The sequence below is a fragment of the Aotus nancymaae genome, unplaced genomic scaffold (genome assembly GCF_030222135.1).
Source record: "Aotus nancymaae isolate 86718 unplaced genomic scaffold, 86718_ANA_hifiasm-v0.15.2.pri h1tg000008l, whole genome shotgun sequence".
In the NCBI taxonomy this organism is placed as follows: Eukaryota; Metazoa; Chordata; class Mammalia; order Primates; family Aotidae; genus Aotus; species Aotus nancymaae.
The window spans coordinates 49915267-49930609 of NW_026988419.1; the positions used below are offsets into that span (position 1 = coordinate 49915267).

Genomic DNA, 15343 nt, shown 5'->3' on the forward strand with positions numbered 1-15343 from the left:
GTGATCCATCCAATATCCCATTTTTATCTCAGCTCCTTGACAATTAGACTGAACCTCAGTTTCCTCACTCATAAATTTAGGGAGGTAAACCACATCAGTAGAAGTCAAAACTGAGTTTACACCAGAATCCCATGGGGTGCTTTAAAAAAATAAATACTTAGGCCCCAGCCATTAATACACTGATCTGTATTTTTAACATTAGAAAATAAACAATTAGGCGGGGTGCAATGGGTCACACCTGTAATCCCAGCTCTCTAGGAGGCCAAGGTGGGCGGACTATCTGAGGTCAGGAGTTCGAGACCAGCCTGGCCAACATGGCGAAACCTTGTCTCTACTAAAAGTACAAAAATCAGCTGAGTGTGGTGGTGGGTGCCTGTAATCCTTGCTACTCAAGAGGCTGAGGCAGGAGAATTGCTTGAACCCAGGAGGTAGAGGTTGCAGTGAGCCTAGATCACGCTACACTACACTCCAGCCTGGGCAACAAGAATGAGACTGTCTGGGAAAAAAAAAAAAATTAATTGAAAACTCATGGTATAAATGCTCTTTTGTATAACTTAGGAATGTACTCCATAATTTTGGGGTTTAAAAGTTGTAATGGTTTTAAATGTAAGGTAATTTTAAATGTAAACATGTAATGACTTTAAGTGAAATGTAAATGTTAGTTTAAAAATAATCCTTAATTTTAAAATTTGAAGCATGGATTAAACAGAATCTCAGAAATTATGTGTTCTAAATAAAGGTTCCACAATCAGACAATATAAGTTGTTCATTTCTTCACTCACTGCTTACAAAGATAATATATTATTTTTGTGTGTTTGTACATTATATGTAAAGAAATAATTTTAAAGTGATTCATACCAAAATACTGCTTTTCTCTTTGTTATTTAAAGTGGCTCCAGGAGGAAAATAAGCAGTAGTACTTGTTGTAATATCCAAGCTTGTACAAAGGTTATCCTGGGTGGCACAGTCCATCCATCCTACATTAACAAGACCATCCTAAAATGGAAAGAAACAAAAACAAACCATGTTGTAGATGGGAGGAAAAAAAGTTAAAGGGATTTGGAGATTTACTTAACTAAAAACACAGTTTTTCTACCATGAAATTAAAACTTCATGCCTTAGAGTTCTATAGCCAAGTTAAAAAGTAGATTTCTAATATTAGAAATATCAGAAAGTAGACAATATTTCTAATATTATAAATTACTTTTTCATAAATTTAGAAATATTAAGTACAAAAATTGCACTTAGTAACTTGAGAAATGGTTTTTCCCTAATATTAGAAATCTATGAATCCACAAAAAACTACATTTACAATATTTTTAGAAAGTGAGCTGTCCAATAGTCTTTCAGGTTAAAGAAAATAAACCAAACTACTGTTTAAGACTTTCCATTTTGGCTATCCTTTTAATAATACAGTTTATGAGATAGTCTCTGTGTCTAAAATGTACATTTAAATTAGTACCTTCCCAGTTTTCATCTACAGTGGCTAAGTTCCTTTAGTGAGCTCCAAAATCCTGTCCAAAAGTACATTTCTCAGAACCTTAAGTTACTGAAAAAAATTTTTGGACTGGGCAAGTTAGTAAACAGAGTTCTAACATACATTCAATTGGGATCTCAAAAAGATAAGAAAACGAGACAACAACAAAAAGTGAAATAACACCTGACAAGTTTCCACAACTGATGAAAGATATTAATCTATAGAATCAAGAAGTCCAGTTAATCTCAATCAGAATAAACAAGAAATTCAGACCTACATATAGTATAATGGAACTTCAGAAAATAAAAAACAATTAAAAGCTAAAAAATAATAGATCTTGATCTAGGTGGTGTTAACATGTGAGCATAGATATAAAAATTAAGTTGTACACTTAAGATGTATTTACTTTATTGCATTTAAGATAGAACTTAAAACATACTTGATTAAAATAACAGCAAAGTTTCAGAGGTAGTAAAACCATTTCTCTTTGGTACTCTGGCATTGGGGTAGCAAATGAGTAAGTCAGGATGTATGTACAAAATTTGTAGGGTTTCCATTAAATGGACAGTAAAAGAATGGGTACCTAAAGAGCTAGTAGGGATGGGAAATCAAATTTTAAAAATCACTTGATTAATCCAAAAGAAGGCAAAAAGGAAAGAAAAAAAGGACTATAAAACACGTAGGACAAATAGAAAACTAACGAGATGGTAAGTATAAAGCCAAATATATCAAGAATAACATTAAATGTAAATGGACTAAGATAAAAAATGGTAACTAGATAAATACAAAACCTAATTAAATGCTGATTGCAGGATATAAGGATACAGTAAGGCTGACAGCAAAAAACAGAAAAATGTCAACATTAAACAAAAGAAAGCTGGTGTAGCTATACTATTATCAGTCAAGGTAGACTTGAAGGCAAAAGGCATGAAAGGAGATAAAGAGGGTTATTTCATTAGGTTAGAGATTCAAATCACCAAGAAAATATACAATTCTAAATTAATATCCATCTAATAATAAAGGATTGATACAGATAAATAAAAATTGACAGAAACAATGGAAATAGAAATATCCACAAAAGTAGTGGAGGATGTTAAGACACTTCTTTCAGTTATTAATAGAACAGGTAGACAATAAAATTATTAAGATCTAGAGGATTTGATTAACATAGCTAACACATTTGATCTTACTGATTTTATAGAGATGTGCACCTGTGAACTACAGAATTCATTTTCAAGTGCACATAAACATTTATAAAAATTTACCATATGTTGGGCCATGAAACAAGGCTTAACAACTTTAAAAAACTAAATTCATGTTCACTATCCATGGCAGAATAAAGCTAGCCATAAATAACAAAATTACTTTAAAAAATATCCTTTATGATTAGGAATGAAAAATATAGTGCTAAATAATCTGTGATTCAAAAAGAAATAAAAATGGAAGATTAAAAAAATTTGAACTAATGATTTTATATACATATATATATAAAGAGAAGATGTAGCTAAAGTTGTACTCACTAATTTATAAGTTCATCTATTACAAAGGAAAGCGTGAAGATCAATGAACTAATCATTCATTTCAGGAACAGTAAATTGAATCATAAAAAGGTAGTGGGAAGGAACTATAGTACTTAATGAAATAAAGAAATATATGGTAGAAAAAACAATTAATAAAGCTAAAACTTGGGACTTTGAAGAAGCTTATAAAGCTTAATGAACCTCTCCTGGGACAGAATAAGAAAAAAATAGAGATGACACACACAAAAAAACATGATCAGAAAGTAAGAAAGAACATCACTATAGATACTACAGATACTAAAAAAAATAGGGCATTATGTACAATTTCATAGCAATACATTTAGACATTTGGTTGAAACAATGAAGTCTTAGAAAAACAAATTACCAAATAGAGGAATTAGAAAATCTATCTATCTATCTATCCATCCATCCATCCATCCATCCATCTATAGAGCTTGGAGAAGTCTATAAAATAAGAATTCAAAGACAACTCCAACTCCAGGCCCAGACGGCTTCCTGATGAATTCTACCAGAAAAAAAAAAAAAAAAAAAAAGCAAGGAATAACACCAGTTGTATAGAAACTGTTTCCAAAGAAGAGAAAAAGAGAATACTTTCCAACACATTTAAAGGCCAACCTAACTTTGATGCTAAAAGCACACAGACTTAACTGGAAAGGAAAAATATAGGCCAATCACTCTGTTCACCAAATATTAAAAAAATAAAGATACTAATGCTCACTGTGTTTTTTTGTTTTGTTTTATTCTTTCCTGCCCTCTCAACCCAACTTTTCCCAACTCCAGGAAGAACTGGGAAGAGAAGTCCTATTTTTTTTTTTTTTTAATCATTTTTAAAAGCTCCTCAGGTGATTCTAATGTAGTATTGAAAAACTGAAGGCCTAGGCATAGGGTGAAATAAGGAAAGGGAAGGAAACAAAAAAGCAGAGTAAGTTAGTGATTTTAATATCAAATAAAATAGAATTTATGTTAAAAAAACAACAAACATAATGCATAAAGAAGGATAAATAGCCGCCAAAAGATATAACGAACATGAATATACTGCTGCCAACAATGTAAAGTCAAAATATGTAAAGGAAGAACTGACAGAAATATAAGAAGAAACAGACATATCAATGATTGAAGGTAGAGATTTTAATGTTCCTCTTAGAAATTATACATCATGTAGTCCAAATATAAATAACATTAATAAATCTGGTCTAATAAATATAATATTGCACCTAACACAGAGAATATTATTATATTCAAGCTCACAAAGTATTTCCACAATCTTCACAGCTGACAAACTGTCAAGCCACAAAGGGAATTTCAATGGTATTAAAAAATCAGTATCAATCAGACTACTTCTCAGCCATAACATGATGAGAGATAAATAAATTTAAAAATGACTAAAAAAGAAAACAACAAAAAATAAGGTTTGGAAATGAGAAAAACACTAACATGTAACTTCAGTTGAAGAGGAATTTATAAATTACCAAATACTTAAAGTAAATGACACTTAATAATTGATACCATGTCAAAATTTATTGGACATAGCTAATTATTCAGAAAAAAAACATACATGGATAGAAATACAGTCATCAGAAAATAAGATTACAAATAGGTGAGTTAAATGCTCAAGAAACAAGGGAAGAAAATATTTAAAACCAATTTCCCAATGTGTTTCTTTACATGGTGAAAGAGTTTTACAAAATGATTGATGCTTACCAACATGCCACTAAGCCTGAGTCGTGTCTGTGAAGTCAAACAATCTGGGGACAAAAAAACCTTATGAGGCAGTTTTACCTTTATTAAGCCTAATGAAAATACTTGCATTTGCCTTTACCCCAAATTACCATGCTCATTCAAAGGCAATTAATTGGGCTGAACTCTACTGATAGACATGGAAATCCTTCTACACAGACAGACACACACACACGCGCGCGCACGCACACACACACGCTCTCTCTCTCTCTCTCTCACTCTCTCTCTCTCTCACTCTCTCTCTCTCTCTCTCTTTCCTCTCTCCTCCCCGTTTAATTTCTAGGATGTCTAGCTACAGAGAAAAAGAGTAATTTTCTCTCTTTAGGCTGATACTCTCAATCTCTCCTCCTATCAACACTCCCTTTTATCCAAGAGATCTCATAATTGGGGGAATATAAAATGTAACAGATATTTGATAAAAGTATGTAAAGGATCCTCAAAATACAATAAAATCTTAATAGCACCCTTGCTATTTTTATGAAAGTTCTGTAAGTATGAACACTAGAATGCAATGAGAGAAGATTCAGAAGAAAGAGAGCTGTAGCATCACAGAACCTATTAAGATAGGGAGGAGGAATTTACCTGAGGTGAGAAGTAAAAGAATCTTAGAGAGTGTAAGAAGTTTTGTTCATACGTGGATGAATAGAAATTTGGGCAATAGGCCAAAATGAGAAAAAATCCCTTGGTGATTAGTTAAGTTCAAGGCTAACATTTTGCTGCAAGGCAGTGTCTTCCTGGCATAGGCCTTACAGGATGGGATAATGGGTTGATTTTAATTACAGGGCAATATCTTTTCAATATAACAACATGAAGGCTGAGAGATGAAATGTGGGGAAAAGACTCATGTTGGGATTAAACACATGAAAATATATCAATGAGTTATAATATTTTGTTATCTTGGACCAATTTTTAACTAACCACATTGTTTGAATACAGTTTATAGTTTGTGGCCTGCTATGCAGAGTACTGAATTTTCAACTTAATTTATTCAAGGAAAGGTTCCTAGAAGCTGTCATCTTCAAATATATAGTTGTATGAGGGAAATCTATACATCTTTGAGAGATATATATAAGCACGAAGCAAAGTCCGTATTTCCAAAAAATTATTATTTTAGGAGAGGTTAGAGCTGTAAACAACTAGTTATTTTTGCAAACTATCAAATAACATCTGTGGCTACCTGAAGGTACAATTTACCATGAGGCTATTTAAGCTGAACAACTGGTCGACTGAACATAAGAACATAAAGAATACATTAAAAATAAACAATAACCTTTTATGTGTAAAACAATGAAAAAGGCAAATATTCATTAAGTAAAAAAACCTAATCTTGGGCATAAATTATAGTTTCAAGTACTTAATAATCTATTATAGCAGCATACTTAAAACTGTCACCTAAAATTTAAATGTCATGTTCTCTTCATTGTAACAAAATAAAAAAAATAAAATTACCTCCTCCTTTCGAACAAAATGTGATCAGCCAGCCAATACCAGCAGCAAAAGCAGTTTGTATGGAGTTAACAAAATTTCCTTAAAAAAAAAAAAAAAAAATCACCTAATAATCCTTTACTAATGGAAACAGTCTTCTAAGTCATCTTTCCTTTCTAATCTCACCCTCTTCTAATCCACTCTGAGTTTTACCAGTTATCTTTCCAAAGATACTCTTGAATATGACAAACTCCTTCAATGGCTCTCCAATTTTTTCATCATAGAAAACCGAAATTCACTACTTCATTAAGAAAAAACCTCAAATTGGCAAGTGAGGCATCTTGCAACCTGAGCTTTGTCTACTTATTTAGCCAGGTACATTTCTCCCCATGCCACTTGACCCAATTATCCATCTTTTTGTCAGATTCATGAAGTATTGTCAGTTCCCTAAACACAGTGATTTCTTAGGGCTTCCTATCCATCTTCATGACAGATTGGATATGACTTCTTTCAACAAGTATTTTCTAACTCTTTTTCTGTTCCCCAACTGGGTTGTTTTATATATTTTATGCTTCCTTAAGCTCTATAATAATAATCACTACATTGCATTTTAATTGTTTACAATGTCTTTCTCATTAATGAAGTCACTGATGGCAGGGATTATATATTTTACTACTGCAACCTTACTATTTAATCGTTTCTGACACAACTTTACTTAGTGAATAAAATTAACTTCTTGAGCCACAAATACTATCATTTCATGGATAGTTTAATCTGCCTAAAGGCAGTTAATGAATTAAAAGCCTAAGACTAGAAGCATTTTTAAACTTTAAAATTAAACAGAATTTACTGGTCTGAATCTACTGCCTGATATAGCATACTTAAAAAAGCAATAAAACACTCATATTACTAAATATTTTGTTGCACTTTGAGAGATGTCTTTTTACCCTAGCCCCATCTCATATCCATTTCCCACATCTCAATAGTTTAAGTTTCTGTACAAATTTAACTAATTTGTTAAATTCAGCAAAGTTCAGAGTAAATGACACAATTCTCTTCTAAGAAACATGGAAAAGACACTTTAAAATTTCATGACCAAACTGTTAACATTGTCATTAAAACAAAATACTAATTTCAAAATATCCTGGAAACCAAGCAAATTAAGAAAATAAAATTACCTGTCCAAAGTTCTGTCACTGTACTTCTAACATGCTGCATTGCAAAACTCACTAAACTCTCCTTTGATCTGTCTCCATGATATTTCACTGGGGCCTATTGGTTTTTGTAAGAAGAGAAACATCTTTTACTTTTTCTTTTTAAAACTCAGTAAAAATAATACCAAAGAGTTTGAGTTTACATCATTTTGAATAATGCAGCAAAGTTCTGTTTCTCAATAGCATAATGTACTTCCAAATGATATCCTGATAATCTTGACAGTACAGATTCTATGGAAGACATTTTAACAATAATATTTATAATAGTTTCAGTTTCATCACTGGAAACTAAGAAAAAAAAGATTATCACAGTTTTACATTCAATGAGACAATACCTGTAAAATACTTTGTAAACTACCAAATACAATATATATATTGTATAAATTATGTTCCTTAAGACAGAAACTGAAATTGGCAAACATTGAATTTTAAAATACAGCAAAGTCAAAGTAATGGTGTTTGGCCGAGCACCGTGGCTCATGGCTGTAATCCCAGCACTTTGGGAGGCCGAGGCAGGCAGATCACCTGAGGTCAGGAGTTCAAGACTAGCCTGGTCAACATGGCGAAACCCCGTCTCTATTAAAAATACAAAAAATTAGCTGGGCACGGTGGCGCGTGCCTGTAATCCCAGCTACTCAGGAGGTTGAGGCAGGAGAATTGCCTGAACCCAGGAGGCGGAGGTTGCGGTGAGCCGAGATCGCGCCATTGCACTCCAGCCTGGGTATCAAGAGCGAAACTCCGTCTCAAAAAAAAAAAAAAAAAAAAAAAAATACAAAAATTAGCCAGGCATAGTAGAGGGCGCCTGTAGTCTCTGGTACTCAGGAAGCTGAGGCAGGAGAATTACTTGAACCCAGGAGGCGGAGGTTGCAGTGAGCCGAGATTGCGCCTTTGCACTCCATCCAGCCTGGGCAACAGAGACTCTGTCCCAAAAAAAAAAAAACCAAATAAACCAAAGTAACGATGTTTAAAAATATTCATAATCCAAAATGTTTATAATTATGAAAGCCTAGTTAGATGGCACCTAAAACAAGACTTAAAATGTTCTATAATTTTCACATACTGTATTTTCTCTGGTATTTAATTTGTCATAATGTTTCACAAATTTCAAAAAACGCTAACTTTATCCCTTACCATTCCAGACCGAAAAATAAAGAGGCTGGGATAGCTGTTGACGCCCTTCATTCGGCAAAGCATTCTATCATCGCCACAGTTAACAGCTCCAATTCGAAGTAACCCATCCACTTCTTTAGCAAAGTCTCTCCACTATGAGAGAAAAAGAAAACATATTTCTCTGATAAGATTACTTTTCTTCTCTTGAACACACTCCAAGCTATACATTTTTAAACCAGACATTTGAAAGTATTTGTAATTATTTTTGATAACTACTATTTATAGAAAAAATTCTAACATACAAATTGCAGATCAATTAGAAATAAAACTAGTAATAAGAATGTGAAAAATACATACTGTGGGAGCTAAATCATGGCAGTGTGAACAGCCTGGAGAGTAAAAGTTTACAAACCATAGTTCTCCAGAATTAACAGCAGCATCTAAAAATACATAAAATAGAAACAACTTAGAATTATTTACTAAAGGTTCATGCATATCTTAGTAAAAAACTTTTTGTGGAGATCAGAATTTTAAAAAGTCATAAAATTTTCATATTGTCTTTCTGATTTTCTGTGTAATTTTTTTCTATATCTTCTACATAAATGACATTCTAAAAAAATTTAAAAAAAGTTTTCCACAAAAAGAAATATTTCAAATGTCAAACCAACAATAACTTTTTTAAAAACTCTCCTACGCCCATACTTGAAAAAAAGCAGACTCAAACTGCAAGATAAATATGGCCATAAAGTTGTAAAAAGTGACGGCATAAGATACAGCAGCCAAACCTCACATAAGAGTTTGTGTGGATAAGGGAAATAAACAAGAGAAACAGTGAGAGTGACAGAGATTTAAGCTCTTCTATTATATGCAGCATAGGTTAAGTATGTTTAGACAATTCTAATAGCTACTTTAAACTCTGAAAGAATCAAATAAGAGACCTACATAATATAGTGGGGATTAAATTTAATCTAAGCCCTAAATAAGACATTTACCTTGGAAAATCATTTTGTTTGAAAAGGCTGAGGTTTTTCTAACAATTCAAAACATTAATACATCTTTGCTAAAATTATAGATCTGAACAACATACAATATCTACCTATTTATATTATCTGTAAAATGACCTGATGCAAGTAAACAAATTTTACTCACTTAAAGAATTTAGCACTGTAAAAATGTGCTTTCACATTCAAGATAAAAAAGGCAAAGGTAATTTGCTTTTGGTTGAAGGATTTCCATGTAATTCCATGTTATAATTAGTTATTAGTTATTTTAAAATAAAAATTTCAGAAATTACAGTAAGACATTAAATCACATATGGTATTCTAAATATGGTGCAACTAATTCAGGCTAATTAGAAACAGGTGCAGGAGTCAGCATTCACCTACATTTCAAGTATAAGGCAGACCTATGGGAAAATAGTTAATCTGCACATTACAGGCAAAGTGTATAATTCAGGACTATTGGCTGTTCTTTGGCAATGTTTTCAAAGTCTGACAAATAGACTATTCTACAGAGGTGGTCGAAAAAATTGCCATATTGGTTTAGACCACAAACCAGTACAAATTCAGGTAAAAATATTAACAGAATTAATGTAAACTTTAATGAAATAAAGAATTATATTATTAGCTATAAACAAGTAATAATTTATATATAAAAATAAGCAATAATTACACAAGGTATTACCCTTTATAAGTTTTAAATAAAAGTATGCTATAAAACAAATCTGAATGGTATTTGACACAAAACCTTCCTTTTAGTTAAAACTGTCTCCTACCCTGGTACCAGGCATACCTCAAAATATTAAGGGTTTGGTTCCAAATCACAACATAGCAAGTATCACTATAAAGGAGTCACACAATTTTTTTGGTTTTCCAGTGCATATAAAAGTTGTATTTACACCATACTATAGTCTATTAAGTGTGTAATAACATTATGTCTAAAAAAAAAAAGTATACACCTTAATTAAAAAATAGGCTGGACACAGTGGCTCATGCTTGTCATCCCAGCACTTTGGGAGGCTGAGGCAGGAGGATCACTTGAGCCCACAAATTTGAGTCCAGCCTGGGCAACACAGCAAGACCCTGTCTCTACAAATATAGCTGGGAATGGTGGCACATGCCTGCAGTTTCGGCTAGTTGGGAGACTGAGGTGGCAGGATCGCTTGAGCCCAGAAGTTTGAGGCTGTGGTGAGCTATGATCCTGTTGCTGCACTCTCCAGTTGGGGTGACAGAGTGAGACCCTATCTGTTAAAAAAAAAAACCCAAACAAACCAAGGAACAAAAAATAACATTATTGGTAGAAAATGCTAACACTAACAGTCATTTGAACCTTTCAGCAAGTCATACATGTCATGATGTTGATGCATGCTGACTGATCACGGTGGTGGTTGTGTAAAGCTGGGGTGGCTGTGGCAATTTCTTAAAATAAGACGACAATGATGTTTGCCACATTGATTGATGTTTACTTTCCTAAAAGATTTTCTCTGAAGTATGTAATGCTGTTTGATAGCATTTGACCCACAAAACTTCTTTCAAAACTGGAGTCAATATTGGACTCAAACCCTACTGCTGCTTTATCAACCAAGTTCATGTAATATTCTAAATCCTTTGTTGTCATGTCAACATTGTTTACAGGATCTTCACCAGGAGTAGCTTCCATCTCAGGAAACCACTTTCTCTGCTCATTCATAAGAAGCAACTCCTCACCACCCTATTTAATAATGAGATTGCAGCAATTCAGTCACATAATCAGGCTCCACTTCTAATTCTAGTTCTTTTGCTGTTTCTATTACATCTGCAGTTACTTCCTCTACTGAAGGCTTGAACCCCTTAAAGTCATCCATGAAGGTTGGAATAAACTTCTTCCCAACTCATGAAGCACTGATATTCTGACTGCCTTCCATGAATCACAGATGTTCTTAATGACACAGAATGGTGACTCTTTTCCAGAAGGTTTCCAATTTACTTTGCCTGGATCCATCAGAGGAATCACCACTTATGGCAGGTAGAGTCTTATGAAATATATTTCTTAAATAATATGACTTGAAAGTCTAAATTACTCCTTGATTTATGGGCTACAGAATAGATTTGTGTTAGCAGGCATGAAAAAAACATTATTCTCCTTTACATCTGTATCAGAGCTCTTGGATAACAAGGTTCATTGTCAATGAGCACTAATATTTTCAAAGGAATCTTTTTCCCTGAGGAGCAGGTCTCAACAGAAAGCTTAAAATACTCATAAAATAATGTGCTGTCATCCAGGCCTTGTTACATTTATAGAGTAGATTTAGCCTAATTCTTAAGGGCCCTAAGACTTTTTCTAAAATGAACACTGGTTTCAACCTAAGGTCACCAGCTTCACTGGTCCCTAACAAGAGTCAGCCCATCCATCAAAGCTTGGCATTGACTTCTCTCTAGCTATGAAAGTCCTAGCTAGCATCTTTATCCAATAGAAGGCTGTCTCATTTACATTAAGAATTTGTTGTTTAGTGTAGCCACCTTCATCGCTGATCTTAGCTAGATCTTCTGGAAAACTTGCTGCAGCTTCTATGTCAGCACTTGCTGCTTCATCTTGTACTTTGACGTTAAGGAAATGGCTGTTTTCCTTAAACCTCGTGAACCAATCTCTTTTAGCTTCAAATTTTTTTTCTGCAGCTTTCCCATCTCTCTCAGCCTTCCTAAAATTGAAAAGAATCAGGGCCTTTCTCTGGTTAGGCTTTTGCTTAAGGGGATGTTGTGGATTATTTGATCTACCCAGACCACTAAGACATTCTCCATGTTAGCAATATAGCTGTTTTGTGTTCTTATCATTAGTGTGTTCACTGGAGTAGCATGTTTACTTTCTATGAAGAACTTTTCCTTTGCATTTACAATTTAACTAGAAAAAGAGGCCTACCTTTTAAGCCTATCCTGGATTTTGATATGCCTCCCTCGCTAAGCTTAATCACTTCTAGCTTTTGATTTAAAATGAGAGACATGCATCACTTCCACTTGAACACTTAGGAGCCAATGTAGTTAATAATTGGCTTAATTTCAGTAATGTTGTATGTCAGGGAGTAGGGAGGCCCAAGAAGAGGGAGAGAAGGAGAAGGAAGAAGGAGTAGTCAGAATACACACAAAAATTAAGCCTGCCATCCTATGGGCACAGTCGGTGGTACTCCAAAACAATTACAATAGTAACAAAGATCACTGAGAGCAGATCATGATTACAGATAGAATAATAATGAAAAAGTTTGATACCAAAATGTGACACAGAGACATAAAGTGAAAATATGCTATTGAAAACATGTTGAGCTGATAAACTTGCTTGATGCAGGGTTGCTAAAAACCTTCAATTTATAAAGAAAAGGGGATTTCTGCCAAGATGGCCAAATAGGAACAGCTCCGGTGCAGAGTTTCCAGTGAGAGCTATGTAGAAAAGGGGAGATCTCCGCATTTCCAACTGAGATACCAAGTTCATCTCACTGGGAATGGCTAGACAGTGGGTGCAGCCCAAGGAGGGCAAGCTGAAGCAGGGTGGGGCACTGCCTCACCTGGGAGGTACAAGAGACCAGAGAACTCCCTCTCCTAGCCAAGGGAAGCCATTAGGGACTTTCCCTGACACTCTGGCACTCTGGCTCAGATACTGAGCTTTTCCCATGGTCTTCAAAACCCACAGACCAGGAGATTCCCTCCGACGTCTACAACACCAGCACCCTGGGTTTCCAGCACAAAACTGGGAGGCTGTTTTAGCTGCAGCAGGTTTTTCTTCTCATATCCCAGTGGCATGTGGAACACCAGCGATATATAACCGTTCACTCCCCTGAAAAAGGGGGCTGAAGCCAGGGAGCCAAGTGATCTGGCTTGGCGGGTCCCATCCCCATGAAGACCAGCAAGCTAAGATCCACTGGTTTGAAATTCTTGCAGCCAGCACAGCAGTCTGAGCTCGACCTGGGACATTCAAGCTCAGTGAGGGGAGGGGCATCCCCAATTGCTGAGGCTCGAGTAGGCGGTTTTAACCTCGCTGTGTAAACAAAGTCCTAGGAAGTTTACAGAGCAACTAGGCAGAGCCCGTGGCAGCTCAGCAAGGCCTTTGCAGGCAGACTGTCACCAGTCTTTTTTCTTGCTGGGCAGGGCATCTCTGAAAAAAGGCAGCAGCCCGTCAGGGATTTATAAATAAAGCCCTCACCTTCCCGGGACAGAGCACCTGGGAAAAGGGGCAGTTGTGGGTTCAGCTTCAGCAGACTTCAGCGTCTCTGCCAGGCAGCTCTGAAGGGAGCAACGGATCTCCTAGCACAGTGCTTGAGCTCAGATAAGGGACAGACTGCCTCCTCAAGTGGCTCCCTGACCCCCGTGTATCCTGACAGGGAGACACCTCCCAGCAGGGGCTCATAGACACCTCATACAGGAGAGCTCTGGCTGGCATCTGGCAAGTACACCTCTGGGATGAAGCTACCAGAGGAAAGAACAGACAACAATCTTTGCCGTTCTGAGCCCCCACTAGTGATTCCCAGGCAAGCAGGGTGTGGAGTGAAGTACCAGCAAAATTCCAGCAGACCTTCAGTAGAGGGGTCTGACTATTAGAAGGAAAATCAACAAACAGAAAGAAATAGTTTTAACATCAACAGAAAGGACATCCACTCAAGAGACCCAATCCAAAGGTCACCAACTTCAAAGACCAAAGGTAAATAAATCCATGATGATGTGAAGAAACCAGTGTAAAAAAGGCTGAATTAACCAAAAACCAGAATGCCTCTTCTCCTCCAAGGCATCACAACTTTTCACCAGCAAGGTAACAAAACTGGATGAAGAATGAGTGTGACGAATTGAGAGAAGTAGACTTCAGAAGGTGAGTAATAACAAACTTCTCTGAGCTAAAGGAGCATGTTCTAACCCAACGCAAGGAAGCTAAGAACCTTGAAAAAAGGTTAAATGAAATGCTAACTACAATAACCAGCATAGAGAAGAACATAAATGACTTGATGGAGCTGAAAAACACAGCACAAGAACTTCACGAAGTATACACAAGTTTCAATAGCCAAATCGATCAAGCAGAAGAAAGGATATCAGAGATTGAAGATCAACTCAATGAAATGAAGCAAGAAGGCAAGATTAGAGAAGAAAGAATGAAAAGAAATGAACAAATCCTTCAAGAAATATGGGATTACATGAAAAGACCAAATCTATGTTTGATCGGTATACCTGAAAGTAATGGGGAGAATGAAACCAAGTTAGAAAACACTCTTCAGGAAATTATGCAGAACTTCCCCAACCTAGCAAGAGAGGCCAACACTCAAATCCAGGAAACACAGAGAACACCACAAAGATATTCCTCAAGAAGAGCAACCCCAAGATACAAAATCATCAGATTCACCAGGGTTGAAATGATAGAAAACTAAGGGCAACCAGAGAGAAAGGTTGGGTTAACCACAAAGGGAAGCCCATCAGACTCACAGTGGGTATCTCTGCAGAAACCCCACAAGCCAAAAGAGAGTGGAGGCCAATATTCAACACCTTTAAAGAAAAGAACTTTCAACCCAGAATTTCATATCCAGCCAAACTAAGCTTCAAAATCAAAGGAGAAATAAAATCCTTTATGGACAAGCAACTGCTGAGAGATTTTCTCACCACCAGGCCTCCCTTATAAGAGCTTCTGAAGGAAGCACATGGAAAGGAACAACCAGTACCAGCCACTGCAAAAACATACCAAATTGTAAAGACCATCGACACTATGAAAAAACAACATCAACTAACAGGCAAAACAACCAGCTAGCATCAAAATGGCAGGATCAAATTCACACATAACAACGTTAACCTTAAATGCAAATGGACTAAATGCCCCAATCAAAAGACACAGATGGG

General features: G+C 35.5%; 1 protein-coding gene across 1 annotated transcript in view; it reads right to left on the minus strand.

Annotated features, from left to right (window-relative positions):
- DNAJC10 (DnaJ heat shock protein family (Hsp40) member C10) overlaps positions 1-15343 on the minus strand; it is a 49236-nt gene that overhangs the window by 26673 nt on the left and 7220 nt on the right. Inside the window, exons 4-9 of the mRNA XM_012468612.3 lie at positions 8862-8944; positions 8526-8657; positions 7359-7452; positions 6205-6282; positions 4720-4763; positions 859-996 (exon numbers count right to left, since the gene is read on the minus strand). Coding sequence (XP_012324035.2) covers positions 859-996; positions 4720-4763; positions 6205-6282; positions 7359-7452; positions 8526-8657; positions 8862-8944 — 569 coding nt within the window. The remainder of the gene's footprint in view (positions 1-858; positions 997-4719; positions 4764-6204; positions 6283-7358; positions 7453-8525; positions 8658-8861; positions 8945-15343) is intronic.